This window comes from Cylas formicarius, unplaced genomic scaffold (assembly GCF_029955315.1).
Source record: "Cylas formicarius isolate icCylForm1 unplaced genomic scaffold, icCylForm1.1 PGA_scaffold_1__22_contigs__length_36826433, whole genome shotgun sequence".
NCBI classification, from domain to species: Eukaryota; Metazoa; Arthropoda; class Insecta; order Coleoptera; family Brentidae; genus Cylas; species Cylas formicarius.
Genome location: NW_026844264.1, coordinates 12,047,397 through 12,062,921, shown reverse-complemented (window position 1 = coordinate 12,062,921; position 15,525 = coordinate 12,047,397). Strand labels below are relative to the sequence as shown.

General features: G+C 33.6%; 1 protein-coding gene and 1 long non-coding RNA gene across 2 annotated transcripts; one reads left to right on the top strand and one right to left on the bottom strand.

Moving 5' to 3' along the window:
- The first annotated feature begins 2,861 nt into the window (after positions 1–2,861).
- On the top strand, positions 2,862–10,095 carry LOC132696825 (oligodendrocyte transcription factor 2). The gene is made up of 4 exons (XM_060661878.1): positions 2,862–3,423; positions 6,259–6,491; positions 6,554–6,831; positions 9,925–10,095. The coding sequence occupies exons 1-4, from the start codon at positions 3,289–3,291 to the stop codon at positions 10,083–10,085; spliced, it is 807 nt and encodes a 268-aa protein (XP_060517861.1). The 5' UTR covers positions 2,862–3,288; the 3' UTR covers positions 10,086–10,095.
- Positions 9,902–13,295, bottom strand: LOC132696826 (uncharacterized). Its single transcript, XR_009618085.1, has 3 exons — positions 13,002–13,295; positions 10,092–10,262; positions 9,902–10,035 (listed from the first exon to the last, which is right to left on the bottom strand). It is a non-coding gene; the product is annotated as an uncharacterized LOC132696826 (long non-coding RNA).
- Between the last annotated feature and the right edge of the window lie 2,230 nt (positions 13,296–15,525).

Sequence of the window (15,525 nt, the reverse complement as noted above, 5' to 3'; positions counted from 1 at the left end):
ATCCTTGATATAATTATATTATAACATCATCGTAACGTCTATCCGTGATAACTCTTGATGGCCATTTACGAGGGCAGGGCCAAAATTTCCCTGCCTGAATATGAAAGAAACAAAATAGAGTAACAATTTTTTATTATTTTTCAATATAATCCCCCTTAACTTCAATACACTTATTACATCGCTTTATTAACAACTCAATCCCTGTAAAAAAAATATTCTTTTGGTTTGTCTGCAAAATGAGTTAAAACAGCCTCTTTTGACTCAACTTCGTCGTTAAACCAGCGTCCACGTAAGTCCTTTTTCAAATATCCAAACAAATAATAGTCGCTGGGGGTCATATCTGAACTATAGAGAGGATGGTCTATCTGTTGGAACCCACACTCTAAAATGGCATCTTGTGCAACACCAGCAGTATGGACAGGTGCATTATCGTGCAAAACACACACGCCTCTGGTCAGTTTTCCTCGACGTTTTACACGCATTCAGTCTCGCAATTTATGTAATAATGTTGCGTAATATTTACCATTGACAGTGCTATTAGTTTGTTTAAAATCTATAAAGAGAATTCCTTCACAATCCCAAAAGATAGTGGCAATCACCTTTTTTGTTGACTGAGAGACTCTGAATCTTCTTGGAGGTGCTTCACCCTTACGACGCCACTCCATTGATTCTTTTTTCGATAGAAGGTCATAATCGAGGACCATAGTTTCATCTCCCGTCCGTTTCTATCACAGGCTTCGGTTCCGACCCACAGAGTTCCAAAAAAGACCGCGCACACTCGACACGGCGTTGTTTTTGAATAGCCGAAAGGTTTTTAGGAACCCATGTTGCACTAACCTTATGCATACCTAATTGATCATGCAGAATTCGACGAACGCTTGTATCAGAAAGCTTAGTAATTTCTGAGATTTCCTTGAACTTTAAACGTCAATCACTCAATACCACCTCTTCCACAATCGCAACAATATCTTCCGTTATGACCTCCACTGGTCGACCAGTTCTTAAATCATCTTCAAGGGACTCCTGCCCCATTCGAAAATGTTTTGCCCATTCTTTCACTACAGAAGACGAAGGAGAACTTTGGCCGTACACATCATCCAGCCTTTATTTAATAATTTTAGGTGCTAACCCTTCATTTTTCAAAAACTTTATGACTGCTCTATACTCAATTTGCGTTATTTTATGACATTTTTTTGGACACGTCTTGTTTAAAATGCTGTCAATAAAAAATTATTTGACGCAAGACTTCCATTTTTTTTTTCGCAACCTACTAGGATATTTATGAGGCAGGCCGGGAAATTTTGGCGCTAACCTCGTAACATCTAGCGAAATAAATTTTAATGTTCCGAAATTTTACGCTTCTTAGTTTTTCAAAGAAACTTTACGCTTCTTTGTTGCCCGTTTCTATAAAATTAAAACCACCACATTAAGATAGAAAAATTCAAAAGTGATTATTATAAATTTTTCAAAATCTATGTTAGAAAATAAAATAAACATGATTTCGTCCTGCAACTAAAATATTCAGTATAAGCGTTTAAAAATTATCGGGGTTTGTTAGTTACACTATCTTTTCCTATCGGAAAAACAAGAAGTTCCTTATGTTAGTAGCTGCAATTGAAGAAAACCCAACCACTAGTAATAATTTTTGCTTTTCCGGAGTTAATCAAAAATAAAAAAAAGTACGTGACGCTGCGGTTACGTCGTTAGTTAAACCGAACGCCGCTAAACGGCAGCACTTTGAAGTAGTTAACTTACACCCTTGTCGCTATGGTTACAGCATCCTCCTTTGTTCTCTTTTGGGGTTGGTGTTTAGTGCGGGGTGTTCACAATAAAACTGAGACGGAATATCGGGCAGTGGCGTAACACGAGCAAGCCCACGATTTATTTATGTAGCGTTTTCCTTTGTCGATTTTGAAGTGTTTATTGTTTCCCGTTATTAAACCGTTTTATTAGAAATAGTTTAGCTAACATTTAACAGATTCAACAATGTAAATATTTAGTGAAATAATAACATTTCGCTAGGGTTTAATTTGATTCAAAAATAATGAAATTGACATTCCTTGAGGAAGATGTGATAATAATAAATATATGTAATAATAATAATAACAATAATAATAATAGTAGCTAATAAATTTTGGATTGTTTTCGCTAGCCAACCAAAACTAAATCATTTCGTTTTTAATTTTTGCAGAAGTTTTTCAATTTTTAATATACTAAGAATTTTTAAATTCATCTTTAATTTGTTTTCATATTTAACCTATATTTTAACTGACTCTTTCTAAAATTATCGAAATTTTGGGTTCTTTTTGAATCTAATCAGAAGTGTTATCAATTAATACAATATAAACTTCGATAAATATTCGATAAATATTAACCATTAATTAAGAAAAACAGTTGTCCGCCTTATTTTACTATTTCAAACGAGCACAAATAATTCGAAAAATAAATATCCCAAACAAAAAAATGCGCGTAGGTGTCTTCGAAACGCCTTGTCAAAATTTTTGTCAAAAATCGTTATTGCTTTTATTTTCACGTCATACTAATTGAAGACACTTTTCAAATTCAAAAATATCTCAAATATAATTAAACCGCCATTGATGTTAAAAATATCCAGAATTTACTTTTTACCTTTCGTAAGATATAAAAGAAATTTAAAATGGTTTACTAAAAAATGAGCCTTATACCAAAATCCCTATGCTATTGAAAACATTACCATCATTTTTAAAAATTGAAAGTTTATTTTAAAAAAATTATCTAAACGCCTCCCGCTGACGCGACCGTGCCTCCGCCTCTGCGCTCTAACCCCCAAAGCTTTTCGCGGACCACATCTGTCAATTTTTCAATTCTAGCATTGAGTAGTGTTGCAGTGGCAAATTTTACATCAAATAGTTCCAAGCGTGTGCAAAGAGTTCTGGTTGACGATTTAACTAAACTTTGTATAGTTGTCGCCCCCACCGCAGCCACCGAATCAGTTTTTAAGTTATGAAAGAGCCGGGTGCTAAATCGACAGAGATTGACGATGAGAAAATGGTGTAACGACAATAAACTGTGTCGACGAGCTAAACATTACCCAGAAGCACAGTGAGTACGACTGGTTGAGCATGTTTTCATCCAAAGATAACGCGGAAAAGTGGAAAATAAAGCTTGTCGGGTGCGGGGCTAAAATTTAGTTAGCTCTGACGGCGACGAAGTCTGAATGTTAGTTGGTGAACGTTTGATCAAATATTCAGAACTCGAGGACCGTTTGGACGTAGTGTTGGTGTTTATTGACAATTTATTAAATAAATAATGAAACCCTTCGAATGCGAATCGTCTTCCGAAAACGAAGATACAGCGCACGCCATCTCTCGGGACGCGATCCAAACGCCGCAGTGGTTGCGAGGAAACTCTTTGGCTAATAACTGGGCATGGCAATGCGCTCCGGTAAGATCGTTATTTTTGGGAGCTGCTTGCATAGGGCTCTATCCAGGGCCCCGGTTTGTTATCGATTAAAAGGCGCTCACTGCACCGATAATATACGCTTTGTTGGCGGTAATCATTATTATCATTTTTCAGGGAATTTTTAACCTTACGTTAAAATAGATTTGAAAAACGAGTTGTGACAGTTACGTTGGTTGTAAAGCCAATCTATATACCTACAGTATTTGCAAGTATATTATGCAAAAAATTTTTACAGCACGGCTTGAATTTTGACATTTGTCAATTCTGACGCTCATGTCAGTGAATGTATTTGTGTTATGCAAAAATGTACCCAAAATGTACCCAAAACTAACGGTCGTAGAAAAAGTATAGTATGCAACACGTTTGGTAAACTTTTTAAGGCACTCGTTTAAACACTCGCTCCACTTACATTCGATCTTCGTACACATTTTCAAATAATTCTTTAAAAAGGATGATTCGCACATTTTTCTTGAAAAAAAAAGATGCTGTTTCCACATTACTTCCCTACTTTTCGAGGGTGCAAAATAATATAATATATAATAACCTGTAATTTCTTGAGCTACATTTCTCAATGTGAAATATATTTTAAGTGGGTAGACGCTTTCTTATTGTAAAATTTCAATAGAAATAATATGGACAATTGAAAATTGTAATTCGCAGCTTTTTTGTCAGGATCGTCAATAGAGCTAGAACCTAAAATACGGACGGACTGGATTTTGATTGCCTAATTTAAATTTAAATTTTATTTTGCGATGTTTTAATTGCCAAAAATATTCTCTTTTTCTTATTTTATGTTTTCTGATACTTTAACGTTAAGGTAATATATTTCTATTACTATAAGCCACACTTTTTGAACTTAAGTTTAAGTTTAACCCATCCAAACAAAAATGTCATAACCAGAAAACATAAAATAATAAAAAAGACATAAGAGAACCCTTTTTTCAAAAATTTTAAAAATTTATTTTTCCGAGTTAGTATTCCGTAAGGGTGATATTGCATCTATGATGATTGTCAAGCATTTCAAGAGTGGCAGATAGTTGACCTACCTGCGAGGCAGTGTATAAAATTAAATTATACTTTATGTAGGTTTTAAAAACTGAAATAAGGAAATTATCATTGCAATATATCTGAACTTTTGATATAACCTTTAAGTTGTCCATCACGTTTAATGATCCCTTTATTTGTCAATTTACACTTTTTTGCTTCTGACTTAAAGAAACATGCTCTAGGTATATATTTAAGATTGTGAACCTGACGACGCTCCTGAAAAAACAAAGCTTTGAATTCAAATTTGAATGCGTTATTCTATTTTTGTGATAATGATAAATTTAAATTTTCAGAATGTAATTTTGTGCCCCTCGAAGGTAGTGTGAAAAAAAGTTATAAATTATAAACGAGCGTTTTATTTGGTAAATTACAGACAGTTAATTAAATAAATTCAGGTGTTTTTTGAGTTTTATGTTCTTTTATTGATGTTCATGCGGTTTTCACTGGATTGCATACTTGGACCAGAATTATAGTGGTTTTACAACCCATCCGGTCATTAACTTTGCCTACTGTTTATTATTCCCTTATAGAATACCCTGCCGAACAGACCCTTACAGGTAACCATCCCAGGACTGTCCTAGGAATTTATCTATCTACACTAACAAGCGGGATATAAGTATGTTTTCAATCTTTTTCGCCGAGCAATTCTTGAAACATTAATACAAAAATTAGTACAAAGTAACAATTTATTACATTCTATGTCACTTGTTTTTATTGCTGCTCCTACTTCTCCTTCTGAATTTCTTATAAAATTGTGAACATTCAAATCAATTTGTTTAGCATAGAAAAATGGATCCGTTTTTTTATTTGCTGAGGTAGTTCGTCTTCTAAATTGTCATTAGGTTCGATTACCATCTCCACTCCGTCTTCTAACAGGGGAACATCTGCTTCATTCCAAGATCTCTACATTTAAAAGTTTTAATAAACAGCAACCTTCAAAAAATATTTAATTTTAAGATTCTAATAAATATTTAGCTGTATTCTTATGACGTACCTTTACCTTCGGCGCGAATATAATCTATAGTCTTAAAAAAGACTGTTGTTGTTTACAAATCGAAGAACTATGTAGAAGACAAAAAAATACAAGAAGAAGAATGTTGTTAATCGACAGGCACACAACCCCAAAAATGATTATTTTCAAACTTACCTGTAAGATAAATATAGTCCAAATACTTACCCTTGCCCTTTGAACTATCCAGCAGCCTCGCAGGGTCGAAGCTCGAGAGTCAGGTACATAAATACGTACCTCCGTAATATATACGAACATATTGCAATGAAAGCTTCTACTTCAAAAAACGGTCCATTTACGTTTCAAATAAAAATTTCAGGTTTCTACAAATATTCGTTACGGCCCATCTCAGGCAAGACATATTTAATGCAGAATAAACATCTGTTGGAATGGGTTTTACCACGGTCCTGCGAAGGTCTGCGGTTAAGGCAGCCTAAAATACTTAAAACGTCAAAACAATAAATGCACTATATTTTTGGTCGTGCAATACCATTATACCGTACTTATTGTCGCTTCGGCGTAACTTTCACAACACACAGGGTTATTTGACTTTTTTGTCAAAGTGGGCCCCAATTACTCTAGTTTTTAAAATATCATAGACCCAGCTGCCAGTGGAATTCGTCTCAAAAAGGTACAAATAAAAACAATTTACGGACAAAATCAATTTTACGCGAGAGTTTCGATATTAGACGGAAGCTTTATTGTAATTTGATACACCTTGGTTCGGGAAATTTAGGTGAAACGGTACCGCACATTTCTAGGGCAACGCGGGAGCAGCCAGTTCATCAAATATCTCTGAACAGCAGCACAATTTTTCATCGTTCGGGTCGACGAACGCGCAAGAAGAACCACAGATTGTCGGTCGCAGAACGCCATTGGGAGCGGTCGAGTTGAGCGGGTTCTACTTTCAAGGGTGCCAACAGAACGCGGGACGCGAACCTCAGTCGGACGAAAATAATCCCGATCCGGGTTGTTCCGATCCGAACAACACCAGGTAAGTGAAATTTCAAAGTTTCGCTGATAACGTCATGGTGAGACGGTTTTTTAACGTTCTAGGTGTCTCGAGTCGCGGATATCGAATCCCGGTTTTTCGAATTCCAAAAATAAGAACCGTCAAGGAAAATCGGTGAGGTTGAATATCAACGCGAGGGAACGGAGAAGAATGCACGATCTAAACGACGCCCTCGATGAATTAAGGGCGGTTATTCCTTACGCCCATTCACCGTCGGTGAGGAAGTTGTCCAAGATCGCGACGCTTCTTCTGGCGAAGAACTACATCCTCATGCAGGCGAACGCGTTGGAGGAGATGAAGAGGCTTATCGCGTATTTGCAAGGTAAGAGAGCGTGTGGAACTGAACCAACGGCGCTCCCACTCCTCTGGACGGTTGAATGTGCATGGGATAACGTGATTCATATTATGTTTTTTATGTCATCAAAATTAAAGACTTCTTAAATAACTGTTTATTTAATCATTTGAATCAAGTCTTTTTAGAGACAAAGCGCATTTGAGTTATTAATCATTATTGAATTGTAAATAGTTTTGTTAGTTGTATTCCGTAGGCCTAGTATTGCTAGCGATTGTCAAGGAATTTGAGAATGGCAGGCAGGTAGATGGATCATAGTTACTTTTAGGCGGTCGTTGTCAAAGTTAGTTTTTAAAAAGGGCCGTTGCTTCTGACTTTGTTGCTAAGAAACGCATTAGTAAAACTGCGTTTTTTTAAAATGAGAAACTTTGAATTCTCAATTCATAACTTCTCGCAACGAAAACTCAACATGCGAAGAATATGACACCAAAGAGGAGTATAGGAAGAAATAAATTTTGGCTGTTCTTTAAATAAGAAGTAATTTCAGAAAGCTGTCCTAAAAAAGGAGCTGCTGGAGATCGTGAATTTGCATAAAATTGTTGCCGATAAAATGTGAATTAAACCCCATAGAATTAGCATAGGTGCAAGTAACAGGGTTTGTAGCACCACTTTTAAAATGAGTGACGTTAAAATCGTTTTGCAAGAGGGATTAAAGATGGTGGAATGTAGAAAAAAATAGAAGAAAGAATGTAGGAAGTTGATAATGTGCTAGAAAACACTGTAGAGCCCCGTAGTATTTCTGTGGACTGCCTCCCTCGACTATACTTTATCTGACGACTCGTAATATGATGACCAAATTTGCAAATGTTGTAATATTAATAGCAGATTTTTTTAAATAATAGAATTTATTACAATTTATTCATTTTCATATTATTCTAATTTCAATATGAGTTTTTATTTACTTGATCTCCGAATGATAATTATCTCAATTATCTGGTCATCTCTATAATTATAATCATGTGCAATTATTAGTACATTTACATATACATATACTATCCGCAGTAACGCAGCCGTCACATAGTTTCAGGTCTTAAAAACTGAAATACAGAATTTTAAAAAACTATCATTGCAATTTATCTGCTATAACTTCTAAGTTATTCACGTGGTTTAATGATGCCTGTCATTGTTACTCCCTCGTATTAAGAAGCCAATTGTAAATAGACGTTGACAGAATGGTGGAGTTCATTTTTTCATTTAATTTTATTCCATTATTTTAGGAAAATCAACGAACCAAATTTCTCGATTTTAGAATATACCCGTTCTCGCCGCACCTAAACATGGTCGCCCTGTCGACTTTGCGAATGATAAAAACCGTTATTTTAAAAAAATAAAAATTAAAATTTTATGATGTCAACAATTTTCAATTTTCAAATAATGTGAATTACTATAGCGGACTATAATTACCTGCTCCAGAATCTACTTTCTCCCTGAAACATTTGTAATCTGTAGCAAATCTTTGTGTTAGTTTCGCCATTGACGGTTTTATTTTACACAGTGGACCAAAAAGAATTGGGAATATTTTGATTACCTGTTTTTACAATAAGCACAACAATAATTTGTTGAAAGTCACAGATAATAACACTCATTCGACGTCTATGGTCTGTTTCAAAACATATGAAGGCAATTATCGAAATAAACATCCGACTTCAATAAAACACCTGCCCTGTGTTTTAAAAATAGAAGCATTGAATATTATATTATGTTTATTGATGCATAATCACATTAGTTCTCATAATTGATTAAATGGATGCGTTTTTATTTAAAATTTAATTCTGTCTCACAGAGTTGTGATTAAGATTAATTGATTAATTAATGACAATGGGAAATTTTTAAAACGTTCTGCACTGTTTTTCTAGCTTTCAACAGATATATTATTAATTACATTTAAAATTAAATTTATAACACTTGGACTTAAAGTGGGAGTAACATTTTGTGCTCTGACATTTGAACAATCTAATTTTGATAACGGGAATATTGTTCTCTGTTGTTCAGACGGTAAGATTGAAAACCACTACATTTTAAAGGAAAAAAATAATGATGTACTCGTAAGAAACTTTTTAGAAACGGATTATGCAACACTGCCACTGATATCAGCCGACACTTGGTCGACATTTTGGTTGTAATGTCGTAATAACTTGTTGGGGGAGGGTCCGTCAAAAGCCAAGACAATACACTTTGAGACACACCATACCATCAGCCAGGAAAAATATTTCAGGGAGTTCATAACTATAAAATTTTTGAAGATTTGGGGAGAACTTCAATCCTTTCACCAGAATTAGATGCACGACAAATCATAACCTACACAATATATATCTTTTTTCGAATACGACATCAAGAGTGTAACTATTCTTATTGAAAAATTCAAGAGTGTCTGATCTAGATAACCTTATATTACCATATAAACCATATGGACTAGTACTTGATTTTACTCAATTTTGGTTGATTTTGGTTAGTTTTTGTTATTGCCTTGGTGATACCAAAAATCACAATATTACTAGCAACACGTCAACAGCTCAAATAAGGAGTCAAAATGTTCAAAATTTAAAATTTTCAAGTCAGCTAGGCTGCTCCTTAATTGCATGTCGGGGGATAATTCTTTCAATCTCCATGAAATTTGGTAAACGGGTTCTGGTGCCTCTAGAGACAACTTCTGGTACACACAACTTTTTTGAGTGGCGTGACGCCTGTAAGCGATTTTTTCCGCACATTTTTGAAGAAAGAGATGGTTTCCTTCGACAGTCAGGCTAGTCATCTCTAAAAGTCCCCTCTTGCGTTTTTCGTAAGTAATAAATTACAGTTTATAAGTGTCAGTATCATCAAATCATTCTTTGTTTACTTAAAATAAGTTGTTAGTTTTCCAATCCATCTCAATTTCTTGGTATTTTGATGTTTCGATTAGTTACACAAAGATTTCTTGAATCGTTTCTGAGATAATATAAGATTTAAGACAATTTGATACATATGAAGCTTTTTTTTTCTAAAAATAAGCTCAATATTCATCATCCCCTTTGGTGTTGGCACAGCATTTAGGAAAATATAATGCCATGAAAACTGATTTTGCAGGAACTGCCAGCGCGGCCGGGGCTATAGTGGCACCGCCAGGATTCGATTTGCAGGGTTTTCCTGCGGCTGCGAAATTCCTACAACAGCAGCAGACTCTTCAACTCGAGAACGCTGCAAGAAATAGCGAGAGCAACTTGGGCGGGTCGAGTTCTACGGCATAGGTCTACCTGGGCCGTAGATTTTTTCATTTTCTGGAGTATGGCGGGAAAATTGAAAACGGCCTTAAAGAATTTACTCGAGAGTGCAACAAATGGACTTTTATCTGGCGGCTTGTTTGTTCATTAGGTTCCATGTGGTTGTTCCGACTTTTGAAAATTATTTTAAAGTGTTGTTTGAATCTACGAACAAAATCAGGTTAAAAGTTAATTTCTATAATTCATTAATTACAATTACAATTATCACAAAGTTGAAGCAAACATTAACATTAACATCGAGAAGGTTGAATTAGGTACTAAATTCGTTCTTTTTTTTTGGTATTGTAAAAAAACATAAGATACGGAAGTATATTTGTTTTCCATCATTCGATTCTTTTCCGTCTTTTTTTTGCTTTGTAATGCGTTAGGTATAATATAATATAATCTATGATCTACTAGATTGCAAAAAAAATGTCATAAATTAAAAACACATTCTTCAACAAGAAAATCAACGATAAGTGTTTAAAACTGCATGATTAAAAAATCACAGATTTTCTTGATTCAGCTGTATCAGTTCTAACAGACACTAGTAAATTCCCTGTATATAAGATTAAATAAGGCTAAGAGACCTTCAATTGTTACTAAAACATCGGTTGTGAGTACAGTATTTTGTTTATTTATACAGTGACTAAGTAAAATGGCGACATATTGCACTATTAATTTTTAATTTATCATGTTTAAAATTTGCAATAATTTTCAAGTATTCGACTTATACATTATATGTCAAATACACGCTACTATATCAAGATATTTTTATTTTGAATAGCGCACAAGAAGCAACTGAAAGCCAATTAGTTGGTAGATGTGAGTATATTCATAATTTTATTGATTAGATAGATAATTTATTCAATTTGGATGGCCTTCATCAGGTATTAAAAATATAACTAGGATAATAAATTTATTTGTACTATATCAATAGTGTTGATATATTGGAAAAGGTGAAGAAGCACCCGATAAAAGACTAGTTACTTGTATATTCTCAAAAACCCTATAATTATTTGTCGACTATTGCACGTGATAAAAGTTAATAAACACCTTCGCAGTAGTCAGTTTTGGTTTAAAATAGGTTTGTATATGTGGTGTAGAAGAACAATTGGACTAGGTATTAGATTTAAATTACTACGATGTAGACAATGCACGTGAAGCATATTTTTTGTGATAATATTAAGTATGAACATTTTCTAGAAAATATTTTTGAATAAGAATATGTACAAACAATACGATTTATTTTGATATTTTGTAGAGTCAAAACTAATTGTGTCCATTGACGAAAATTATTTTAAAAATACACATTATATTTATTATATTAATTTAAGTATATTCTCCTCTTATGTAAGAATGCTCATATATGTTTAACATGTTCTAGTCAAATTGTGAAACGATGTACTAAAAGCAATAAATATGCGTATTATCTCGATTTCATTCTTTGTTTTAGCTATGTATCTAAGAATTCTATTTCTATACTCGTCTAGAAAATAAATTAATTATGAAACAAATTTCAAATACGGTAGACAAACAACTCTTCTCAGTAGCAATCTGTCCCATAAACGTTAAATGAACCGTATATTAAATCAGTCAAAAACAAAGATCGTCTCGACGATATACTCCAGTTCAATCGCTGCTGTATTTAGAACCACTTTACACATGATTAGGCATTAATGTTTAAAAATAGATCAAAATCGATATCGCTAACATGCAAGAAAATTAGATCAAACATTCCTAATTTCCTTAAGATTCATGCTTCAAAAAGTGAGAGTATCTAATAAAAATTGTGTTTTTATTAAACTGAAAACGGAAAGCAATGTCGATACGTCAAACATATCTAAAGAAAAACAATTTTTGCCATCTAGCTTTTTACCCCAAAATAAGGCATAAAAAATTCTGAATACAACATTTTATATCATTATGTCTTTTGCTATGGTTTTATTGTTTAATATCTTCGTCATCCCCCTCCATTTTATTAGTTTTTGAATAGCAAACTTTTTCCAACATTACGTTACATACATTATAAAAAAGTTAACTTTTTTGAAAAGAGAAAAAACAACTTGAATTGCTGAAATATTGCAAAATGGTTGCAGGAATATCCAGTTAAAACAATCACAACCCCATGGAAATGGAAAATGTGATTAAACACAATTAAATCCTTGTATAACCTAATACCAAGAACAAAAATGGTGGAATAGTAATTTTAACTAACTAAACTAACCATGTCAAATTTAATCAGCTTATGTAAAAGAGAAAGAAAATTCATTCAGGATAAATGGTGGCCCATTATGTCCACCTTCAGTGGAAAATTGTCAATGATCTGTTCCTATAAATGGGAGGCATTTTTGGAATAAATGATCGAATAGTATTTTTTAAACCTAAACCTTAAATTATTTTTTTAAGAATATGAATTTTGTTAAAATTGCCAACCTTTAATTTTATTTTTTTCACATATACGCAAAAATTATTTATTTACAGTAAAACTGTCTGATCAAGTAAAACCACCAAGTATGGACTATATTGTCTTGGATTTTACGGTAACTATCGAAATAATAAAAAACCCGACTAGTCATTATAAGACAGAGCATCAGGGATATACTTTTAAGGTATATTATAAAGATATAAAAATTAAGTATTATATTATGTTTATTTAGGTATACTCACGTCAGTACTAACAAAAATACGATGAATTACTTAAATAAGTAAGCTTCTCTATTCAAAATCTAATTCTGGTACACTCCTACAGTAGACATTAATTAAAATGGGCTCTATGATATTCTGTGCGCAAATTTTTAATTAAATTAATTCATTAAATTAATTACATTTTTAATTATATTTATTATACCTACTTGGAACCTAAAATAGTTTAAACATTTTCTGCTCTCACATGTTACTTACTTTACTTGGTTTTAAAAAAGTTCTGCACTTGTATCTTCATGATAGTCCAAGCTAGAGTCCTTAACATCCTTCGCAAATCACAGAAAGCAGTGTGGTTTATCGGGAATATTGGCGTTTTCGTAAGTACTCAGGTTGAGAGCTTCTGGCTTAATTATTAAACAACTAACTTATTAAATATTCGTAAATGACAATTTGTTTTGCATCTAATGACAAGTGAATTCAAAGCGACATAAGTGAAAAAAACATTAGTGCAATACCGGTAAGATGTTTTTTAGAAACGCACGGTAAAACGGGTTATCTAACACTGCCACTGATATCAGCCGAAACGATGTCGACAACTACCTGACTCGCTCCTTACATGCATAAATTATTGGTTATTGAGTTTACCCAGCAATAATAGGTATGAAGGTGGTAATTCCTTTTTGAGGTCGCGTACGTGAAAAGCCAAAACGATATCTTTTTACCTATATCTCATTTATTAATTTAAATAGAACGCCACATTCTTTGTTACACCAGAATTTGTACTCTTTAATTTTCTATAAAAGAATCTGTCAAATAATCGCTTTTGCGCCATTTGGTGGATTTCTATAATAGTATATTAGGCAACAAGGGCGGTAAACGGCATTTGAGTCAGAATTCAAGCCGTGCGGTAAAATCTCCAAAAAAATCCGATTGCTCCCAAACCCGTGCAGAAATATTCTGGAAATGTCCGAAGGGCGTCGGATCCGTGGGACAAGAAATTCACGTAGTAAAGTGACATTTTCCGCAAGCTAGATCGGTATATAATTAGGTATTTTAGGAAATGGAGTAAAAAACAGTATATTATGCAACAAGTGTGGTAAACCGCATTTGACTCACGAGTTTATTTGGCACGAGCGGAGCGCAGCGGAGCCAGTGCTTAACAAATGAGTGATAAAGAGTTTACCAAACGTGTTGCATATACTTTTTCTACGACGAAAAATCACAATTTAATAAATAACAAATAATAACAGATTATCGAATTACCAAATTTCCTTACATTCAAACAACATATTTACCAGTTGCCATTAAACTTACTCGTCTATCGTTCCGTTCGGTCTGTTGCTTGTCTCTTTTTAACTGTGTACGTTAGACAGAAAGACATGTATTATTGGATATGTCATATAAACAACGGAATAAACACAATTTTAAAACATTTAACTTTTACAATTGATCATTATTACTTCATTTAAAGAAAAAGACTGTAATTGAAACAAAAATCACTCAAAGATAGAGCATTTAAGCAAGAGAAAGCAGGTCCTACCCTTCAATTTTCTTTTATTTGTACTGATGATACATGGACATTTGAGAATCGTACAATTGGTCTTGGCAAGATATTAATATAAAAATTGTAAAAACCACAAAATTTTATGCGAACGGTATGTAAAATTTAAACTTAAATTATAAATGTCACTTTATTTACCGGCACTAGTCCACTAGATTTTAATTATAGCTTATAGCACGTAGTATTTAAATTGTCTGATATATTGCATAACATTTTATATTAGTTTTTGTGTACATTTTTGCAAAACAATACGAATACATTCACTGACATGACCGTCAGAATTGACAAACGTCAAAATTCAACCCGTGCGGTAAAATCTCCGAAAACATCCGATTGCTTCGAAACCCGTGCGGTAAAATCCCGGAAATGTCCGAAGTGGCTCGGATCCATGGAAAGCGAAACTGACGTGGTAAAGTGACGCTTCCCGCAGCCTAGATCGGTGTGTAATTAGGTATTTTACAGATGGGAGTAGAAAATATTATTATTGGTTCTAATTGCCTATAGTATTGTCAATTTGTTGTTTTGGTGATAATTTTGCTGTTATTATTTTGTGTAATTGTTGCTAACAAAAAACTAAATAAAGGGAAAACCAATTTTGCACAAGATGGATTTTATAATTTACTCTGTCCGTCTGTCGAATTTAGTTTCAGTCTGCAAATACTGTCTAAAATTGCCTTATGACAATAGGCTGATAAATACAATAAGAACATGCTAGGCATTCAATAGGTAAGTAATTAAAAAGTACCATGTTTTTTACTTTTTATCCAAAAGAAGGGAGGATCCTAATGTGGGCCCTACTGGTAATATGTGTCACCTTGATACTTTGAATGTATCTTAAATTTCTCTTATTTACTTGCAGTGTGCTTCATTCACGCCCTGTCCCGAAATCTCGGTTGACGTTTGCCATACAGTTAGAATGATATTGAAATGTTTTACACAGTTTGTGAAAATTACCTGCTTTGCTTTGTCTTGTACGGCTATCATTAATAAAGGTTAGCATTCTGAAAAAGTTTGCATTTAATTTTATAAAATTTTAACTTAGTAATTTTGTTAGACATTGACTGCATTGCATTGCATTGGGCCCTGCACAGCACAGTAGGGTCCTTACAGGTGCCGGATATCGTTGTTTGGTGACACTTTTCGATATTTCACCTGTTCCTAATAAGAGAAATAAAAACAGCAACTCGAGGAACAAAATGATCCAAGTAAAATTGCAAAATT

Coding starts and splice junctions, on each gene's coding strand:
- LOC132696825 (XM_060661878.1), top strand. CDS start 3,289: ATGAAACCCTTCGAATGCGAATCGTCTTCCGAAAACGAAGATACAGCG. Junction 3,424..6,258: donor GGGCATGGCAATGCGCTCCG/GTAAGATCGTTA, acceptor GCACATTTCTAG/GGCAACGCGGGAGCAGCCAG. Junction 6,492..6,553: donor TCCGATCCGAACAACACCAG/GTAAGTGAAATT, acceptor TTAACGTTCTAG/GTGTCTCGAGTCGCGGATAT.